The 15,607-nt window shown below is 53.8% G+C and overlaps 6 protein-coding genes across 6 annotated transcripts; 3 read left to right on the top strand and 3 right to left on the bottom strand.

Moving 5' to 3' along the window:
• Positions 1-449: 449 nt before the first annotated feature.
• Positions 450-1,298, bottom strand: SODALDRAFT_16106 (hypothetical protein). The gene is made up of 2 exons (XM_028606938.1): positions 1,012-1,298; positions 450-923 (listed from the first exon to the last, which is right to left on the bottom strand). The coding sequence occupies exons 1-2, from the start codon at positions 1,096-1,098 to the stop codon at positions 594-596; spliced, it is 417 nt and encodes a 138-aa protein (XP_028470269.1). The 5' UTR covers positions 1,099-1,298; the 3' UTR covers positions 450-593.
• A 1,376-nt stretch (positions 1,299-2,674) lies between these two features.
• SODALDRAFT_16059 (hypothetical protein) lies at positions 2,675-5,686 on the bottom strand. The gene is made up of 7 exons (XM_028606929.1): positions 4,934-5,686; positions 4,750-4,860; positions 4,304-4,680; positions 3,886-4,223; positions 3,779-3,806; positions 3,387-3,684; positions 2,675-3,286 (listed from the first exon to the last, which is right to left on the bottom strand). Exons 1-7 carry the CDS (start codon positions 5,306-5,308, stop codon positions 2,828-2,830), a joined length of 1,986 nt encoding a protein of 661 aa, XP_028470268.1. The 5' UTR covers positions 5,309-5,686; the 3' UTR covers positions 2,675-2,827.
• Positions 5,687-5,989: 303 nt separating this feature from the next.
• Positions 5,990-8,966, top strand: SODALDRAFT_374791 (hypothetical protein; the record flags this gene model as incomplete). Its single annotated transcript, XM_028614699.1, has 14 exons — positions 5,990-6,141; positions 6,209-6,543; positions 6,614-6,717; positions 6,777-7,183; positions 7,252-7,377; positions 7,444-7,635; positions 7,735-7,934; positions 7,997-8,044; positions 8,124-8,240; positions 8,304-8,342; positions 8,418-8,564; positions 8,629-8,668; positions 8,724-8,815; positions 8,937-8,966. 12 exons carry the CDS (start codon positions 5,990-5,992, stop codon positions 8,637-8,639), a joined length of 1,878 nt encoding a protein of 625 aa, XP_028470267.1. The 3' UTR covers positions 8,640-8,668; positions 8,724-8,815; positions 8,937-8,966.
• Positions 8,967-9,106: 140 nt separating this feature from the next.
• On the top strand, positions 9,107-10,767 carry SODALDRAFT_326619 (hypothetical protein). The gene has a single exon (XM_028610215.1). The coding sequence runs from the start codon at positions 9,142-9,144 to the stop codon at positions 10,450-10,452; it is 1,311 nt and encodes a 436-aa protein (XP_028470266.1). The 5' UTR covers positions 9,107-9,141; the 3' UTR covers positions 10,453-10,767.
• Positions 10,768-10,915: 148 nt separating this feature from the next.
• On the bottom strand, positions 10,916-12,595 carry SODALDRAFT_347439 (hypothetical protein; the record flags this gene model as incomplete). Its single annotated transcript, XM_028613307.1, has 3 exons — positions 12,392-12,595; positions 11,942-12,282; positions 10,916-11,300 (listed from the first exon to the last, which is right to left on the bottom strand). Exons 1-3 carry the CDS (start codon positions 12,518-12,520, stop codon positions 10,916-10,918), a joined length of 855 nt encoding a protein of 284 aa, XP_028470265.1. The 5' UTR covers positions 12,521-12,595.
• Positions 12,596-13,943: 1,348 nt separating this feature from the next.
• Positions 13,944-15,009, top strand: SODALDRAFT_326617 (hypothetical protein). The gene has a single exon (XM_028610214.1). The coding sequence runs from the start codon at positions 14,232-14,234 to the stop codon at positions 14,622-14,624; it is 393 nt and encodes a 130-aa protein (XP_028470264.1). The 5' UTR covers positions 13,944-14,231; the 3' UTR covers positions 14,625-15,009.
• Positions 15,010-15,607: the final 598 nt, after the last annotated feature.

Raw genomic sequence — 15,607 nt, 5'->3', positions numbered from 1 at the left:
AAGTAGTACGCTACAGTGTACAGTACATGTTTCCTTGCCAAAGGTTTACCTAATGTCACCAAGTCCCCTGAAACCAAATGCTTCAGCATAAACTCTGGAAATGAGATCGGCCCAGATACGATACCTTCTTTGTACAAGGGTGGGTTATTTCTAAGGTACGGTACATAGTGTACTGCCATATTGCGGGCCTTCGCCCCCGTCGTTCCGTAACCGATGACTTCCCGTCGCACGATCACGTGACAATCGTTTTCGAAAACATTAAGGGAAGTACGATGTACAAACTGGACCCGATGCCCCTTGAATAGCCAAGCAGTGCCTTCGAGAGCGGATTGTTCCTATAGTAAATAGGGCGTGGGGATCCCAATATCTTGTAACTTATAACTTGAAACACACGCAAGATTTTTGCCCCTCTCTCAGATCTATTATCAAGTGCTCTGTGATGCGTGTGACACAAAACACGCTCCTTACATGATCTCAAGGCGGCCAGGCCATGTCCAGTCGCCAAGAACAGAACATGCTGGAAGGACTGGGCTACACGGATAAGACGGGTTACGGCCTAGCTCTCTGGCCAGCCAACGTGTGTGGTTTCCTACTTAATTGACTTGTTTTCCGGGCTCTGGAAAGGTGGCTGTCGGTTCCGGGGGCGACTCGGCTGAAACCGCAGTGGTAGCTTCTATATGCCGAGCCCATTGCCCGTCACCGGCCAAGTCGCGCCTATACCATGAGGCACTGTTGACGCTCGTGGGCCGCGGGTCCTGCGTCTGAGGATCTTCTCTGTAGATCTGCAACGGCCAGTCTTCGTCTTCGAACAACGGGTCGTTGGTGAATATGCGGAAACCATGGTCCGAGACGGGCGAGGGGTTCCCGCCGTTGGCCGGTGTGTACGTGGCAAAGCAGGGGTCCTTGTTGGATGTAGAGTCAAACTATAGCAGATTGACTTGATTAGCAAGAGAGTTCGGGGAGCGAGAGGGAGGAGGAGCTCCTAGGGGACTGATATGCCCGTGTACGTACCCCGTATTTGCGGATGATCTCGCTGTCGGCCGCTGTGAGACGGGGGTCGTTCCTCGGGAGAGCCGCGGTGTCAAATGCCCTGACCATCTTGATGAGCGACACGGTTTCATTTTTCTATTTGTCGCTGACAGAGAAAGACTCACCAGGTAATGGGAGGGGGAGTATTCATAAGACTCGAGCAAGGTTCCCAAGTTGCAAGAAGCCAATACTGGAAGTCCTGGCCTGGAAAAAGAATTCGCGTCATCAGCGAGGTTCCCATGACGGAAGAACAGATACTCATAACTGACTGAGCATCCCTCCAGAGTTGCTGCACTCACCTTGATCTTGGTTCTCGGTGCCTTCGAGAGCGCGGAGCCCTTGCCGGGCCCCACCAAACGACTCGAGCAATGCTCCCATGGGAAACTCATCTCTATATTAATACTTATATCAGTCTCTACAGATCGATAGGGGCAGAGTGATGATGGGTCTCATGGTTGGGTACTGGGGACTTACACCTCACATCGGTTCTTCATACCTGGGGCCGGTCTGCCGAAGGACCCCCTCCAACCCAAGTGCCGCTGGGGGAACCATCTTGGCTGCATTCGATTGAATCGAGGATGAACTAACAACAGAACATGGTAGTTAGTCATGGACGACGCCTGGCTCCGATGGAAGTCAAATCCAACATAGCTCACCTTCATCCCTCCAGAACACAGTCTGCCCACTCAGAATTTCTGTTGCGACGGCGTCAGACTGTCCTTGACCACCCAGTACTACCGACTGTGCATATGGATCTGGCGAGATTTACTATCAATGGTGTATCTCTGATTATCACAAACCTGTATCCAAAAGTTTAGCACGTTGTCTGGGTGCCCAAGCAAGTACCGGGCAGGCGGAGAAGCCAGCGTGTCTGTATTTACCTGATCAAATCCAAGGCCATACTCGCAAGTATCTATCATTACCAGTCAGATGAGCTCCTTGGAGCTATCCCCCTGTTGAGGTCACTCACAAGTAGTCTGGCAGGTCGTTGTGCCGGGGGGCCACGACGCTATCTGGTACCTTGAGGCCACCAAGTCAGGACATCCGAAAACAGCTCTTCGCAACAAGGGAGGGAAGCTTACCGGCCGTAGTGGGTTCTTTGGCCCGGAGCCTGCTTGGGGCCACCTTTTGAGGGGTTCTTGGGGGGCCTGGGTGGGTTATAAGGGGTGTAGCGTTGGTTGGAGCTTCGCAGCCGAGTCACCGGCCCCGCGAATCCCACGATACCCTTGGCCGAGGCCTCGCTTCCAGATGTAATGCAGATAAGCTGAACAACAAAGAGTCAGCACACATTAGCTCCGTCCACGCGTGATGAGTTCTGTGCGTGTGTCTCTACGTACTGCGGTCAAGCCTCCAGCCACAGTGCCGGCCAGTACACCACCAGGCCCAACAACGGATGTGCCGATAGCAATGGCTCCGCCCATCACGACACCCTTCTGGATGCAGGAACCCCAGTCTCCTGATCTCTTCACCACGGACGACGGATCGGTGTGCAGTTCGACGTGCTCGGGGTTCAGGAGTTCCACATCATTGATAGAGTGAGATGGCCTGAACCGCTGGCAGCAGTACGCCATTATGCCTCCCTGTTTTTTTCGGCAGCGTCAGCTTTTCTTGCTCATGGAAAAGATTGTTTCTGCCTTGGCACTAACGTTACAGGTTCTTGAAATATCATTATGGACGTCGAAGTAATTGGTGTTCTGAGTGATCAAGACATGGCCAGGGTAGCAGCCGCCTGCTCGCCCCGTGCCGGGGCAGTCGAGTTAGCTGATGCAAAGGTTTGATCTCACAAATGCGGGAAGAATTATAGAGCAGCAGTTATCTGTGGGAGAGCAACAATACCTCCGTAGCATCCCAAGCCTTGGCCCCGCCAACCATGCCAGCTGCATCGGTGCATGATGGTCCCCGAGACGCAGCACAGAGTCTGGTATTCTTCACCCTCACAGGCACTACCGGGACCCAAACTTCCGACCTCGCCGCGCATGGTCTGAACGGCCGTGTAACCTGCAGCGCAGGACTCGCTGCAGAAGCTGACGTAACAGCTCTCGCCTGCGTCATGATGCGCGACGTATTGAACGATGTCCTCTTCGGTGATTCCCGCCCGGCTAAAAGCCGCAAGATTGGTCGATTGGGCCAGACTGTTCTTCGCGCTGGGACCCAGGACCGCCATGTCAACAGCCCAGATCATTGTTCCTCCGAGTCCAAGCCTGGAGGCGTAATCGATTTTCTGATGAAAGGTCTCCTCATCCTCGAAGCTTACCCACTGGAGCACGGGCCGAGAGTCAGCTTCGGTCGACTGGCAAGGAAGGGATACATGACAACCTTGGAAGCATAGGTAGGTATGGAGAGGTAAAAGACTTTACCTGATCTGAGTCCCATGTCATCCATTTGACCGCGGCTATCATATCATATCCTTCGACAACATCTTCTGTTGATCTAATCCGCTCAATCTCGGCCAGCGAAAGCACACCCGCGGCGCCGGTGCACTCACCGGGTCGCGCACCCTCGGTAAAGCGGCATCCGGGGTCGTTGCAAGACGGGTCAGTGAGAGTAAAAGACCGGCCGTAGTATGCCAAGCCCAGTGTGATCTTGGATGCTCTCACGCCGGCCCTCCAGTACAGCCCGAGAGCTTCGTCGATCTGAGTGAGGTTTGTGTGGGGTCTGGGTCCATGTCAGCGCATTCCTCTCAAAGAGAATCAATCGGCCTGCCCAGATGGATGGGCCACGGAAAGAAAAAAAAAAGAAAAAAATTCACCTTGCATATGGGCCGGTCCATTGGTTGTCTGCATGGGGAAAAAAAAAAGAAAAAAAGAGGATTAGACTTTATACTTCGAATAGTTTTTCACCTTGTAAAGCACTTACCAGCGTCCCAGACGCCATGAATGTCGTACGTCATGACGTTGATCCAGTCGACATGGTTCTGAATGGCTCCGACATCGAAATGTCGCAGGTACCAGTAACTTGCTGGAATAGCAATGGACAGTCCATACCGAGTTCCAAAGGCCTGTCTCATCTCTCTGCAGAGAGTGACAAGGTTCTCGGTATCGTCGGGCCTTCCACCACGGTCCTCAGCGCTAGGATACTCCCAGTCTAGGTCAGCGCCGTCGAATCCGTACGTGTCCATGAACCGGATCAGTGAGTCGATAAAGGCTTTCCGACCCTCTGCGGTTCGTGCCATGTCACTGAACGCCGTCCGGGTACTTTTCACTCGTTAGCAACTCACGCTCACGTCGATCACAGCGAAGAGGGGGAGGGTCATATGGCTTCGGGCTCGTCTCACTTTGGCACGTTCCCAGGGTCATTGAACGACCATCCTCCGATGGCAATCCAGGTCTGTAGCCTGGGCGACTTTCTCTTGAGGTCCGTGAATGGGCGAAGAAGAGACTCGGCGTTGGCGTCCATGGCCGTGACTCGGAACGTCGTCGGGTGGAAGAAGGCAAAGGAGAAGTAGAGGTGCGTGAGACCACGGAGGTCGAGATCGTCTGGGTGCACGGCGTCGCAGGGACGGCTGGCCGCCCACGAGGCGTAGTAGCCAATGTTCCGATTAAAGGCCAGCGCCTTCCCGTCCGGAGTTGGAGGCGGCCCACAGTCAGAGAAGTCAGGGTCGCACTGATCTTCGCAGAACTCAGGGGTCGTCCCACAGAAACCCCATACAGACTACAAGAGAAGGCAGTCAGAAAAGCCTTGGACATGATCAGCAGTGACAAAAATGAAATGTAAACTGACACAGCAGACATTCAGGGGACAACGCTCTTCGCCCTCAGGGGCGTGTGGCCCGCATTGGGCTTGAGCATCACAGTTGGAAATACAGACATCCGGCCCGCAAAAGTCAGGTCCCTATCTCGTGAACATCAGTCTCAGTCGCAAATGTTCTCATGGGGGGAGGGATAACTTGATAAGGTGTACTCACATAGCCACAGAAGCCGGATTCACCCGAGCAGCAAGCTCCGTTGGTGCAGGGAGAGCCGGGTGCGCAAGCGCCGTCCTCTTGGAGCAGCAGTCTCGCATCTATCCTGTTGGGAGAGCTGTTAAGTCTCGCGAGGGAAGTGTCGCTGTCGTTAGCGACTCGTGGGAGGATTCTGGGATTGTAGACTGGCGTGGTATCGCGGTAACCGGCAAATCGAGGCTTATAGGTAGTTTGATTCCGCAATGGACGGTCGTCGGCGGGCCATTTTTCGGTGCTGTTATGTTGCCCCGATGTTGCAGTGCTCTGGGAAGAAGATACACATGGCAGGATTGCCAGGAGGGAGATGAAAGACTGCATCAACCTCATGTTGGCTAGCATCTTGGTGTTCAACTTGCCAGCGAACGCGCGGTTGAGAATCTCAAAAGTTGAGAAGGTGCTCTCAGTTTAATGAGAAAAGACGGCGAAAAAGATTTCGGGGTTTGCCGTAACCAACTTTGAAATCCCCGCCTGAATGCTCTCGGCTTATCTCTCCTCTCACGCCCTGAGTTCAACGTCCGTCCCATACGGGGGGCTGCTTGGGATGGGATCTCCAAAGTCTGTGCCGCTTGGATGCATCTCCAAAAGGCTGTCCCGCCAACAGACATTTGAACCAACTACCCTAGCGTGCCAGGGGTCATGGAACAGCTTGCCCATAAGCGGTATGTCACTGGATCCTTCAATAACCACCTGCAGAACCAAGACACGACACCAAGCGCGGCTAGCTCTCGGCACCCGGTGACTTGTAGAGGCGTTTCATGCACAGAGCTTCGACTGGACCCGTGAAGAGAGCAAGTCGATCTAATGGAATGGCGGAGGAAAACAAATACCCTTCACTCTGGCGGGGGCAGTGAGTTGACGAGCATGGAACAAGGATGGTCTGCTTATACCGCCAATTCGAGTCCATCTGCAGCTTCTTTTCGCCAACCATCAGTCTTGCGCATTTTAGTTTAAAGTCAACACGCCGTTTTTCGCATCGTCTTTTCAAGTCCAGATTGATAACTTGCGTGGCGCGTACAAAAGATGCGTGCCTCGAGAAACCTGGGATGGCGCTCTGCCGTCCTGGCATCGTTTTTCTATTCTCAGTCTCTGGCCGAGTTCATTCTTTACCGCGGCAGAGATCTTGCCTCGTGGTCTGAGGAGCGAGGAGTGTCGACTGGCTGCATGGCGGCGCTGTGAGTTGACCAAGAGGCCTGTCTTGAAATCTCCGCATTTCTAATGAACGACTTTTTATTCTCGTAGGAACTCCACTCTCGACTGCGAAGATGAGTTCTTGGAGCACATGCTTCAGCTGGACCATTTCCAATGGGATTCCTCGCTCCTTGCTTCGGGATGCGCTACTCAATGCAGAAGCGACCTTGACCAGTGGGTGACTGATGTGGAGAGCCAGTGCGGCGGCGAGGACCAGTTCAGGCTCATGGGAAACCTCCTCGACCCTTCTTCGCTGCCTCTGATGTACCGGCATCAATTCCAACTCGGGTGCATGACCGGCGGGTCTTCAGGATGGTGCTGGCTCGAATATCAAGACTGGGAAGGGAGTGAAATTCCCGTTTATGCAGAAGACCTTTGCGCTACTGGTCAGTCCAGAGTCTCTCCCTGTGCATGTGGTCCGGCTGGTCGACACTAACAATCGACGTCGTCTCACAGGTGATCCTGACTTTGACGCCGATGTCTGCTTCGAACCCGGCTTTGATCGAACAGCAGTCGAGCCGGAGGATGAGAGGCTGGCCAATATCTACGACGCAGATCTCGTAGGTCAAGCTTCTCCCGTCACCTAGACAAGGCACTGTTGACATGAAAATAAAAACAGGTCTGCAGCGAGTGCTTTCTTGGCATCTTGCACCATCGCCTGCTGTCCCCGTCACTGCGCCAATCTGACTTCACCGATTACCTCATCCAGCAGCACGCTGACCTGCAGGACTTCTGCTCAACCACCATGCCCCTGACGACGGCCACCAAGTCTCTTTTCCTGGGCACTATGACGCCGACAACAACCCAGACAGAAAGTGCTCCTCCGGCCGAAACGACGTGTACAGGACAGCTGGTTGAGCCTGGACCTGTACAGCTTTGGTGCGATGGTCTTTCCGTCCTCTACGACGTGCCAACTGGCGAACTGGTCGTCCTTACTGGCGAGAACGACTGTCGTCTGACCGAGCCCATCTGCGCACCGCTTCCATGTCCTCTGAGACGACTAGACTGGAGCCAAACTTGGACCTGGTGAGTTACGGGCGACGCCTTGGTAGATCACTGCCGCTGCCGCGGCAACATATTGACACGCATCCCAGCGACAACCTGCGCGAGTCTGTATCCACTGAGGAGTACAACGTCACCGAGGTTGAGTTTTCAACCTGGAACAGGAGAATCCTCGGAACATGCGACGAGATCCGCGGGGAGCAGTACATTTGTGTTGGGTAAGCAATGCCGCTCGCTCATCGAGACCGCAACCCTACCACCTCCCCATGCGTCGGCTTTTGCAGACTGACGCGTCATATTCACAGCCCGCCGGGGGGTGAATATGAGCACCCGCCACCCATCCATGCTCCCACGGCCACAGAGCATTACACGACAGCAGTGCCTGCCCAGCCAACGCACGAAGGCACGACAGAGAGCTGCGGAAAGTACACGGAAGTCCGTGCTGGCGACAGCTGCTACACCGTTGTTTTCAGGGAGTGAGTTCGTTCCGTTTGTTCTTGGCTGCGACGAGCGCGTATGGTGGTGCTGGAGAACGAACCAGAGACAGCTGACGAGGCGCCTTTTCTTTCTTCCAGGGGAATCACGCTGGACCAGTTCTTCGACCTCAACCCTCAGATCCTGCCTGACTGCTCGAACCTGTGGCGGGATTACGCGTACTGCGTGGCGCCCGTCTCGGAAGCACCGATCAGCAGCGACGGTTCCTGCGGACCAGAAAACGGGCATGCAGTGTGCGACGGCTCAGGCTATGGTGATTGCTGCTCACTGGAGGGGCTCTGTAAGTGTCTGCTCCTCGACAAGCCTCAAGGCCACACACACTGACGTGAATACCCCTTCCAGGCGGATCCGGAGAGGAATTTTGTGGCGACGGCAATTGTTACAGTGGCGGTAAGGCTCCAAAGCCCATTGAAAGATTTCAAGGATGAGTTTCGACAATGTCTGACATGGTGAAATGTGCGACTTGCAGCTTGCCTAGGTCCCGATGAGGCGATCAGCGAGGACGGCTCATGCGGACCGGACAATAACCACTGGATATGTGGCGGCGAGGGTGTATGGGGCAAATGCTGCTCGATTTACGGATGGTGTAAGCAGTTTTTGATACATCCCAGATGCCCAGGAGAAAGCGCCGACTTGCTGACTTTTGCAGGTGGCAACTCCGAAGAACATTGCGGTCCTGGCCTTTGTTGTGCGTGCATACCCCTCTCTCTGAGTGGGTGACTTGATATGGAACTGCGTTTGTGCAACTGATACGGGAAAATAGACAGCGGCGAGTGCGACCCCGATGACGGCGGCCCGTCCCTTGACGGATCATGCGGTCCTCTGTTCCCTGGAAACAAGGTTTGCGAGGGGACTCAGTTCGGTTCCTGCTGCAGCAGCTATGGATACTGCGGCGATGGTCCTGAGTTCTGTACGTAATATTTCCCTCAGCCTTTGTAGTAGCCTTGATGTCGGCCGTACTGACGATGCACAAGGTGGTGAGTGATCTGCTGTTTCAGATGAAATGGATGACTGGTGACCTGAGTGTCCAAGAGTAGTCGTAAAGAATGAGGAATGATGGCTTGCGTAGATGCAAACGTGGTGGATTCCAAATATCCCTGGTGCCCGTCTTGGCTTGTGGCGGGTACTGTGGCTTATGTCGTCCACATGTGGCTTGCCACAGTACACTTGTAGTGTATGTATGTATGTACGTTGTACTGGTAGTTGTATGCACAACGTACCTTAGGTAGTCATAGGTGTCCGTAGTATCATCCAGCATCCTAAGCCATGAAAAGTGCACCAGGGTGGGAGGGAATCCAATATCAGACGGTGAGCCAGGGCCGTCTTTAGTTAAGAGCCAAGGCTTGGCACAGTCACCTCTCAGCTGGGCGTATGTAACAGTCCCAACTAAGCTTTAAGATCCCGACACTCCCTTGTATCCCTCCCCCTTCTTCTCTTTACCACTTCCACGCCCTTTCCCCGACCAGCCTATCACTTAGACCGTCACAATGTCCTACAACGCGCCGGAGGTCCCTTTTGATCCCGTTCGATGCGCAGACCTCCACAACCAGCTCCTTGCCAGAGCAATCGAAGCCGCAGCCAGCAGTACACGGCAGCAGCAGGATGCGCCGCGAAGGGTGACACGTGACTTGATCGAGCACATGACACAAGCTGCGCCGACATGGCCCCATGGGATCCAGGTGCCCGAGGACTCACCCATATACCACTTTTTGTCTCTAATCGATCTTCATGCAATGACGCCCGATGAATTCCCTCTCACGCCAGAGATGCATCAGCCGGATCCGTACCTGTTCGACAACGGGTTCATCACCGAAAACGAAGACGGTCTGAACGTCATTCTGCTGTACCCCGACGCGACTCTCACGCCCAACCATGGAAACGGTGGCGTGTTCTTCAATATCGACACAAACCGGGCCTGCTGGAATCTCACCGAGATGGGGTTCCCTTCCGAAGACTTCTGGGTTCCTCTCGAGGTCATCCTGAGGAAGCAGCTACTGAAGTGGGATCAGGGCAAGTTCTTCTGGGGCCCTGCAGACGGCCGCGAATGGGAGGCCCTCTCGACCAGGAGCTGGGTGGCGAACGACCTGGAGCTGGCCATTGCCGGCTGGGACACTCTCCGCGAGGCGATCCAGAATCGCCTCCCGCATGCCGACGGCAGCTCACTGCGGGAGGAGAAACCTCCTATCCCTTCTGAGATTCTTCATGACCTTAAAGTGAGCTCTTTCGCGCGCGCATTCCTCGCCAAGGCGAAGCGGCCGTCTTTCACTTTTGTTGCCCCCGGCATCACATCGTTTACCACAGAGTCCATCGTGGAGCTGTACGCTGCCGAGCCCCCGACCAGCCCGAGACTGACGGCGGACCTCGACCTCGACGGGGGAGATGAGTACGCCTCGCTCATCCTCCCGGCGGTCGGAAACCCGGTGCCCGAACCCGCGCCGGGCAACCGTCATTTTGAGAAGGGTTGGGGGAACGCGAAGAACACGGTCCTCCGGCGAGCGGGACTGTACGTCAACCGCCGGTCGTATGGCTCGGACGGCGACGATGTGGTGCTAATTACTCACGAAGGCGTGGATGACGCTTTTAAGCATCATGGCCGGCGGCCATGGGGGCCTTATCGCATGTTTAGTCTTTCGGAGATGCTGTTTGCGTGGGCCGGGCTCGTGGAGGATGGCATTTGGGAAGTTGGCCCCGATGGTGTCAGCACACCGGCCTCCTGGCTTACCGACCCTGAGACCGAACAATTCAGGATAATGCGCTGGATCTCCGCGTTGCCGCCGGACGATGAAGAAGAGCACTGAATGTATCAGTCCAGTTGTGACTGACACTATGCAACATACGAAGGACAACTTGGATCCGTCGAGCCTAGGCAGATGTACATTCCGCCATGTTTGATAAGATAACAACACGTGACTGAGACATATTAAGGTACCTAAACGTACCGAAGGTATCATCTAAGGGGATGGAGAAGAAGGTGGAAAGGGGGCAGAAAGGAGAGAAAGGGGGAGATGACTAATCATATCGGACAACGTACGGAGCATGTAGCATAGATGCCTGACGGCCTGAAACGGCCGACACGGGCGGAAAATCTAATCAATCAATCGGTATCATCGAAGAGTTTACTTCGTATACCTAGGAGTTGGAGAAGACATAGACCGTCAATCATGTGAAACGCATGGGATACTTTGCGGGCATAATCTATGTATTCTAGATGTTCTATAATTATTTTCGTTTCTTGTCTTTTTTTTATCTTCTCAGCTGCACTTACAACTTCAAGGAAATATCATACGCATCCAAAACCAAGGCGGTAGCGGTTAGCGTCCCCGTATACGCCATAAGGATAGCCATAGCCGCCACCGGCCCAACATCCAACGTCGGCACCGTCAGGTTAACGAGTCCCGTGAGCAAGTTAGCCAGTAAAAAGATAGCCAGTCCGTTACGGTTATACGCGTGCAGGACGCGGCTAGTGGCGGTGCGGTAGGCGTCCCTCTCGGCGGCGGCAGTGCTGCTATACACCACGGCCGGGAAGAAGAGGGTCTCGATAAGGCAGTAGGCGAGGATATAGGCCGAGTTAAAGGCGGCGACCCAGAAGACGTAGGGCAGGTTAGCGAGGCGGCGCGACACGGATAGGCCGTCGCCCCAGGTACGGCTGGTGTTCAAAAGTAGAGGCCGGACTAGATAGCGGACTAGACGGCTATAGTTATAAGGAGGGTGGTGCGTTAGGTGGTCGGGTCGGCGCCGCTCCGCGGGTTAATATAGCGCGGCAGGATATATATGCCGGTGTCCTAGCTAGCGAGGAAGATAGCGAGGTAGCCTAGGAAGCTAAAGACGCCCTCGCGGTTAGCCGCGAGAAGATTAGTACGCGGTGCGGTGAGGACGTAGGCCTTAAGCGAGGTGCTCTCGAGCAGGACTTAGTAGGTCACGCCTAGCAGGACTGAGAGGGCGGTATAGCTAGGGATGATAGCGAGGGCGGACTAGAAGGCGGCGGTGAAGGGGGGCAGTAGGCCCAGGGTGAAGAAAAAGTTCTAGTGGACGCCGTACTCGGTGACGTGCTCGGTATAGTCGAGACCCTTAACGCTAAGGAGGCGGACAAAGCCCAAGGCGAGGAGGGGTAGCGAGTGACGCAAGGAGGCGCGCAGGCGGGCGGCGAGCGGGGCGGACCGGCCGGAAGCCCGTTAGCGCAGGACGGGACGTGCGGCGATAACACGGGCGGAGAAGACGAAAGAACCGACGCCTATATCTATAAGGGAGGTGCCCTAGGTCTCGACCTTAGCGAAGCGGCGTGGGAACACGGGGAAGTTAACGGCGAGAATGGCGATAGTGGTGATGACGAGTATACCGCCGCGGTAGTTAGTTAAGAACGGCTTAGGGGGGAGGGCGGCCGGCGGGCCGGCGGGGGCGTCCTTACGCGTTCTCGTATCCTTAGGAGGGGGGGCGATAGGCTTCTTCCGCGGGGCGCCGATATTACGCGGGAGGGTGTAGACGAGGAGGGTAGTAAGTAAGAGAAGGGTATTAAGGAGGAGCGGGGAGTTAGTGTAGAGGGTGACGGAGACTAGGATAGGGGCAATATTAAGGAGGTAATCGACGAGTAGCGAGAAGGGAGTATCGGCTTTAAAGAGGGACTGGCGGGACTGGAGGACGGACTAGAGGATAGCGAACTATGGAAGACCGGCCCGTTAGAACAAAGGATGGGTTGGCACGCGAAAACAAGACAAAAGCGAAAGCAAACCAGAAGCATACCGGCGCCATAGCGGTGGCGTAGTTTATTTCGGCAATCGAGCCGCCGGGGAGATTTGAAACAAAGTCTTCTTTTAGCTTCTTGTAGTCCGCGGCTGTTATAGCGGCGTCGGCGGCGTTGGAGCCGGTCATGCTGACAGTAAGAGGGCGAGGTGCCGAAGGAGGTCGACGGGGAGTTATCTTAGATGTTGTTTCTATGCGAGATTGGAGACATGGTTCCAGGAGATATAGGTTTAAGGAGAGCTTGACCTTAATCAAGGCAATTCAAACAACGTGGCAGGATAAAGAGAAGCGCGACGGGAAAAGGCGTCGATAAACGATAAGGAGCTCCGATAGAAGCTCTAGCTCGAGAGTCAATCATATAACGTTGCCAGCCCACGTATAGTATTCGTAGTATATACCTCGTAGGTTATATACGGTACGTACATATTAAATACCTTATACCGCGAAGATAAAGTATAGATTATATAAGCATAACGAAGCGGATTACCTAAGACTTCTAGACGGTTACCGCGCGAGTGGCACCGAGTCTTCTCTTGTCTGTCTGTTGGTGCCGGATGGCACGCTCCGCCCCTCTTCACCCAACCTGTCGGAAAACGCTAGGCCGGAAAAGACGCTTTTTCAACTTCGATCACAACTCGACATTAAAACACCAAAATCCTCCTTTTTTTTTTTATTATTTCTTTCGTCATTTCACTCCTTTTTATTTATTTATTTTCCTCTTCTTCTTGTTTCCGAGACTTGTCAGTTTATGAGCTTCTTCGCAATTATGCGCCCCTTTATCAGCGTTGCCGTGATCTTAGACCGACCCTCCTGTCGGGCGACGACGACTTATTAACATAGTTATCCCACTTACTCTTTTGTTTCTTTGTTCTCTTCTGCATCATCACAGGCATACTCCCGGTCATCCTCGCCGAATTACCCACCACCCCTACCACACTGGAGCCCTCTTGGAACCTGGTCCTCCCCAAGCCCACCAGGATTTTCCTTCGTTCTCCTGTGTCTTTCCCACACTCTTGCCGCATTCGCATTTTGTGGCCTGAAACTTTGACAGCGCGCTGGTTCCGGGTCATGCACTTCCCGATGCCTCGGTCTTACTCTCTCACGTTTAGTTTTACGCTTCCCTCCTTTTCTGTTTCTCTTTTTCTTTAAGAATGCCCTGTCCTTTCATTTCCCTCCCCCCCTCCGGCCTCGGCAACTTTGGGCCATCCTCCTAGGCTTCCAGCCTACCCTCCCCTTTCACCGCCCTCCCCCCTTTTCTCCCAGAAAGAATCCTTTCTCTGCGTTCATGGTCTTGGTAATGCTTTGGTAGATGGGGTGGTACTTGTACCTTATTATGGTGTTATAACTAGAATAAGGCTGGTTGGCCGTATGGAGTCACCAAGACGACGATAATACGCCTGATAACGAAAGACAAGGTCCCGGACCGTCTCGTCTAAGGCCCGAGAACCACCAGAAAGGAAAAAAAGACGTAAAATGGAAGACGAGAGACTATTAAAGAAACTGTTTTCACATATACTCTCCACAGCCCACGCCCCGTTTCTCCCCCTTCTACAAGTCGTGCTTCTCCCTTTTCTCGACCAAGACTCTCCCAAGACTCTCTGTCTCCTCTTAATCCCTCCCTTTCCTGGGATCTGTTGAAACTTCTACTCCCTACCTCGCTCCCTTTTCTTTTTCGTTGGTTCCGCCTGTCCTTCTTCACTGGAGAATCAGTGTCTTTTTCTGGCTACTTGTCGACTATGCTGGCTGGGGCAGCTCTATTGTCAACCTCCTCCCCCTTGTATCCTCAACTGCGACAGTCTCGATAGAGATGCAGACCTACGGATCGTATTTTCTTCTAAAAATGGCTACACCGCTGGACAATCGCCCTCGCCCCAGCCTCAAGCCTCTCTGGACTCCCTACTACGACCTCCGAGGTTCACCACGCTCACCTCTCAGGTCGGCCCGAGCCTACGCTTTTACTCCCTCGCCCTGCTCACCTAAGACTCTCCCTACTCCTGCCTACCCTCCGGCCGCCCATGATAGTATCATGAGGCAGCATGAACGGACCATGGTTAACCGTCTGGACTCTATGATCCGCCACGCGAAAAAGGATCCCGACGTCTTACCCGCGGGCTCCACTCCCGCGTCACGGCCTCTCTCGCCCATCCCGGTATCCTATCCCGGTAGTGGTTGTCGACAGGCCCAGCCGCTTCCGGTGCCGCCTACGCCCGCCGACTCCTTTCCTCGCCGATAGACCCTAGTCGCCGAGACGAGGCGTATACTCCTTGCCGGCGTCGCTGTCCTCGATGACCTTGACCGCCGACAATCCGTCCCCAACTTCAGGCCGCCCGGCTAGTCGAGGAGGGCACGCGAAACGCTGTATCTGGAGCAGCTGAGGGCATAGGGTCACGTTTACCTCGGCGACGCCGCCACTGCCGACGTGTTTATAACGGCCGTGGCCGCCCAACGACCGTCGGAATCGAGCACCACTTCTTCCTCATCCTCGTCCTCTTCTTCTTCCGCTTCCTCGTCCGCGTCCTCTCCTTCGGCTGAACCAACCAGCACCGACAAGACCAAGCCGAAGCACACTCTCGGCAACCGTCCAGGCCCCACCACCATTCGCGCCCGTGTTAGACCCTTCGAAAAGGTTGGTCCCTTAATCTTTTTTTCGTTAGCGTATTTTTGCATTCTTTTTCGTACTATTTTAAGGTCGCTTCGTAATTCTTTATGTAGTTTTTTTCAGAATTTTAACTTGTTTTGTTGCTTTTAGTGTATCGGGTCTATCTAGAGGTTTACTAAATGCCGTTAGTGTGTAGCTATAGTTAGTTGGCTTTAAATGGCGTTTTCTTTATGGATTCGTTGACTGAACTGTTGTATGCAAACTGTGTAAGTGGTAAATACTGTACCTAATTGTCTTGCTCGTGGCTGATGTAGTATCGTAGGTATTGTTCTAGTGTCTGGTTTATGATCTCGGTTTGTCCGTCGGTTATTAGGTGAAACGCTGTAGAGTACTTATATTTTATCCTAAGCTGACTCGTGACTGAGCTCTAAAAGTTGCTGGTAAATAATTTGTCTCTGTCTGTGATGATTTCGTCTGGTATGCTATGATCCCGGATTAGGCGGTCAATGAAGATTGTTGCTAGTTCTTTAGCTGTTGTTGTCTTAATACAGGGAATGTAAAGAGTGTACTTCGTGAATCGATCGACGATCACGAATATACTATTATAGGCAATTCCG

Source organism: Sodiomyces alkalinus, assembly GCF_003711515.1.
Source record: "Sodiomyces alkalinus F11 unplaced genomic scaffold SODALscaffold_1, whole genome shotgun sequence".
NCBI lineage: Eukaryota > Fungi > Ascomycota > Sordariomycetes > Glomerellales > Plectosphaerellaceae > Sodiomyces > Sodiomyces alkalinus.
The sequence above is the reverse complement of the archived record's forward strand: the minus strand, read 5'-3'. Positions and strand labels throughout refer to the sequence as shown.

Coding starts and splice junctions, on each gene's coding strand:
- SODALDRAFT_16059 (XM_028606929.1), bottom strand. CDS start 5,308: ATGCTAGCCAACATGAGGTTGATGCAGTCTTTCATCTCCCTCCTGGCA. Junction 4,681..4,749: donor GTCCCCTGAATGTCTGCTGT/GTCAGTTTACAT, acceptor CTTCTCTTGTAG/TCTGTATGGGGTTTCTGTGG. Junction 3,287..3,386: donor TGACATGGGACTCAGATCAG/GTAAAGTCTTTT, acceptor CCCGTGCTCCAG/TGGGTAAGCTTCGAGGATGA.
- SODALDRAFT_326619 (XM_028610215.1), top strand. CDS start 9,142: ATGTCCTACAACGCGCCGGAGGTCCCTTTTGATCCCGTTCGATGCGCA.
- SODALDRAFT_16106 (XM_028606938.1), bottom strand. CDS start 1,098: ATGGTCAGGGCATTTGACACCGCGGCTCTCCCGAGGAACGACCCCCGT. Junction 924..1,011: donor AGATCATCCGCAAATACGGG/GTACGTACACGG, acceptor AATCTGCTATAG/TTTGACTCTACATCCAACAA.
- SODALDRAFT_326617 (XM_028610214.1), top strand. CDS start 14,232: ATGGCTACACCGCTGGACAATCGCCCTCGCCCCAGCCTCAAGCCTCTC.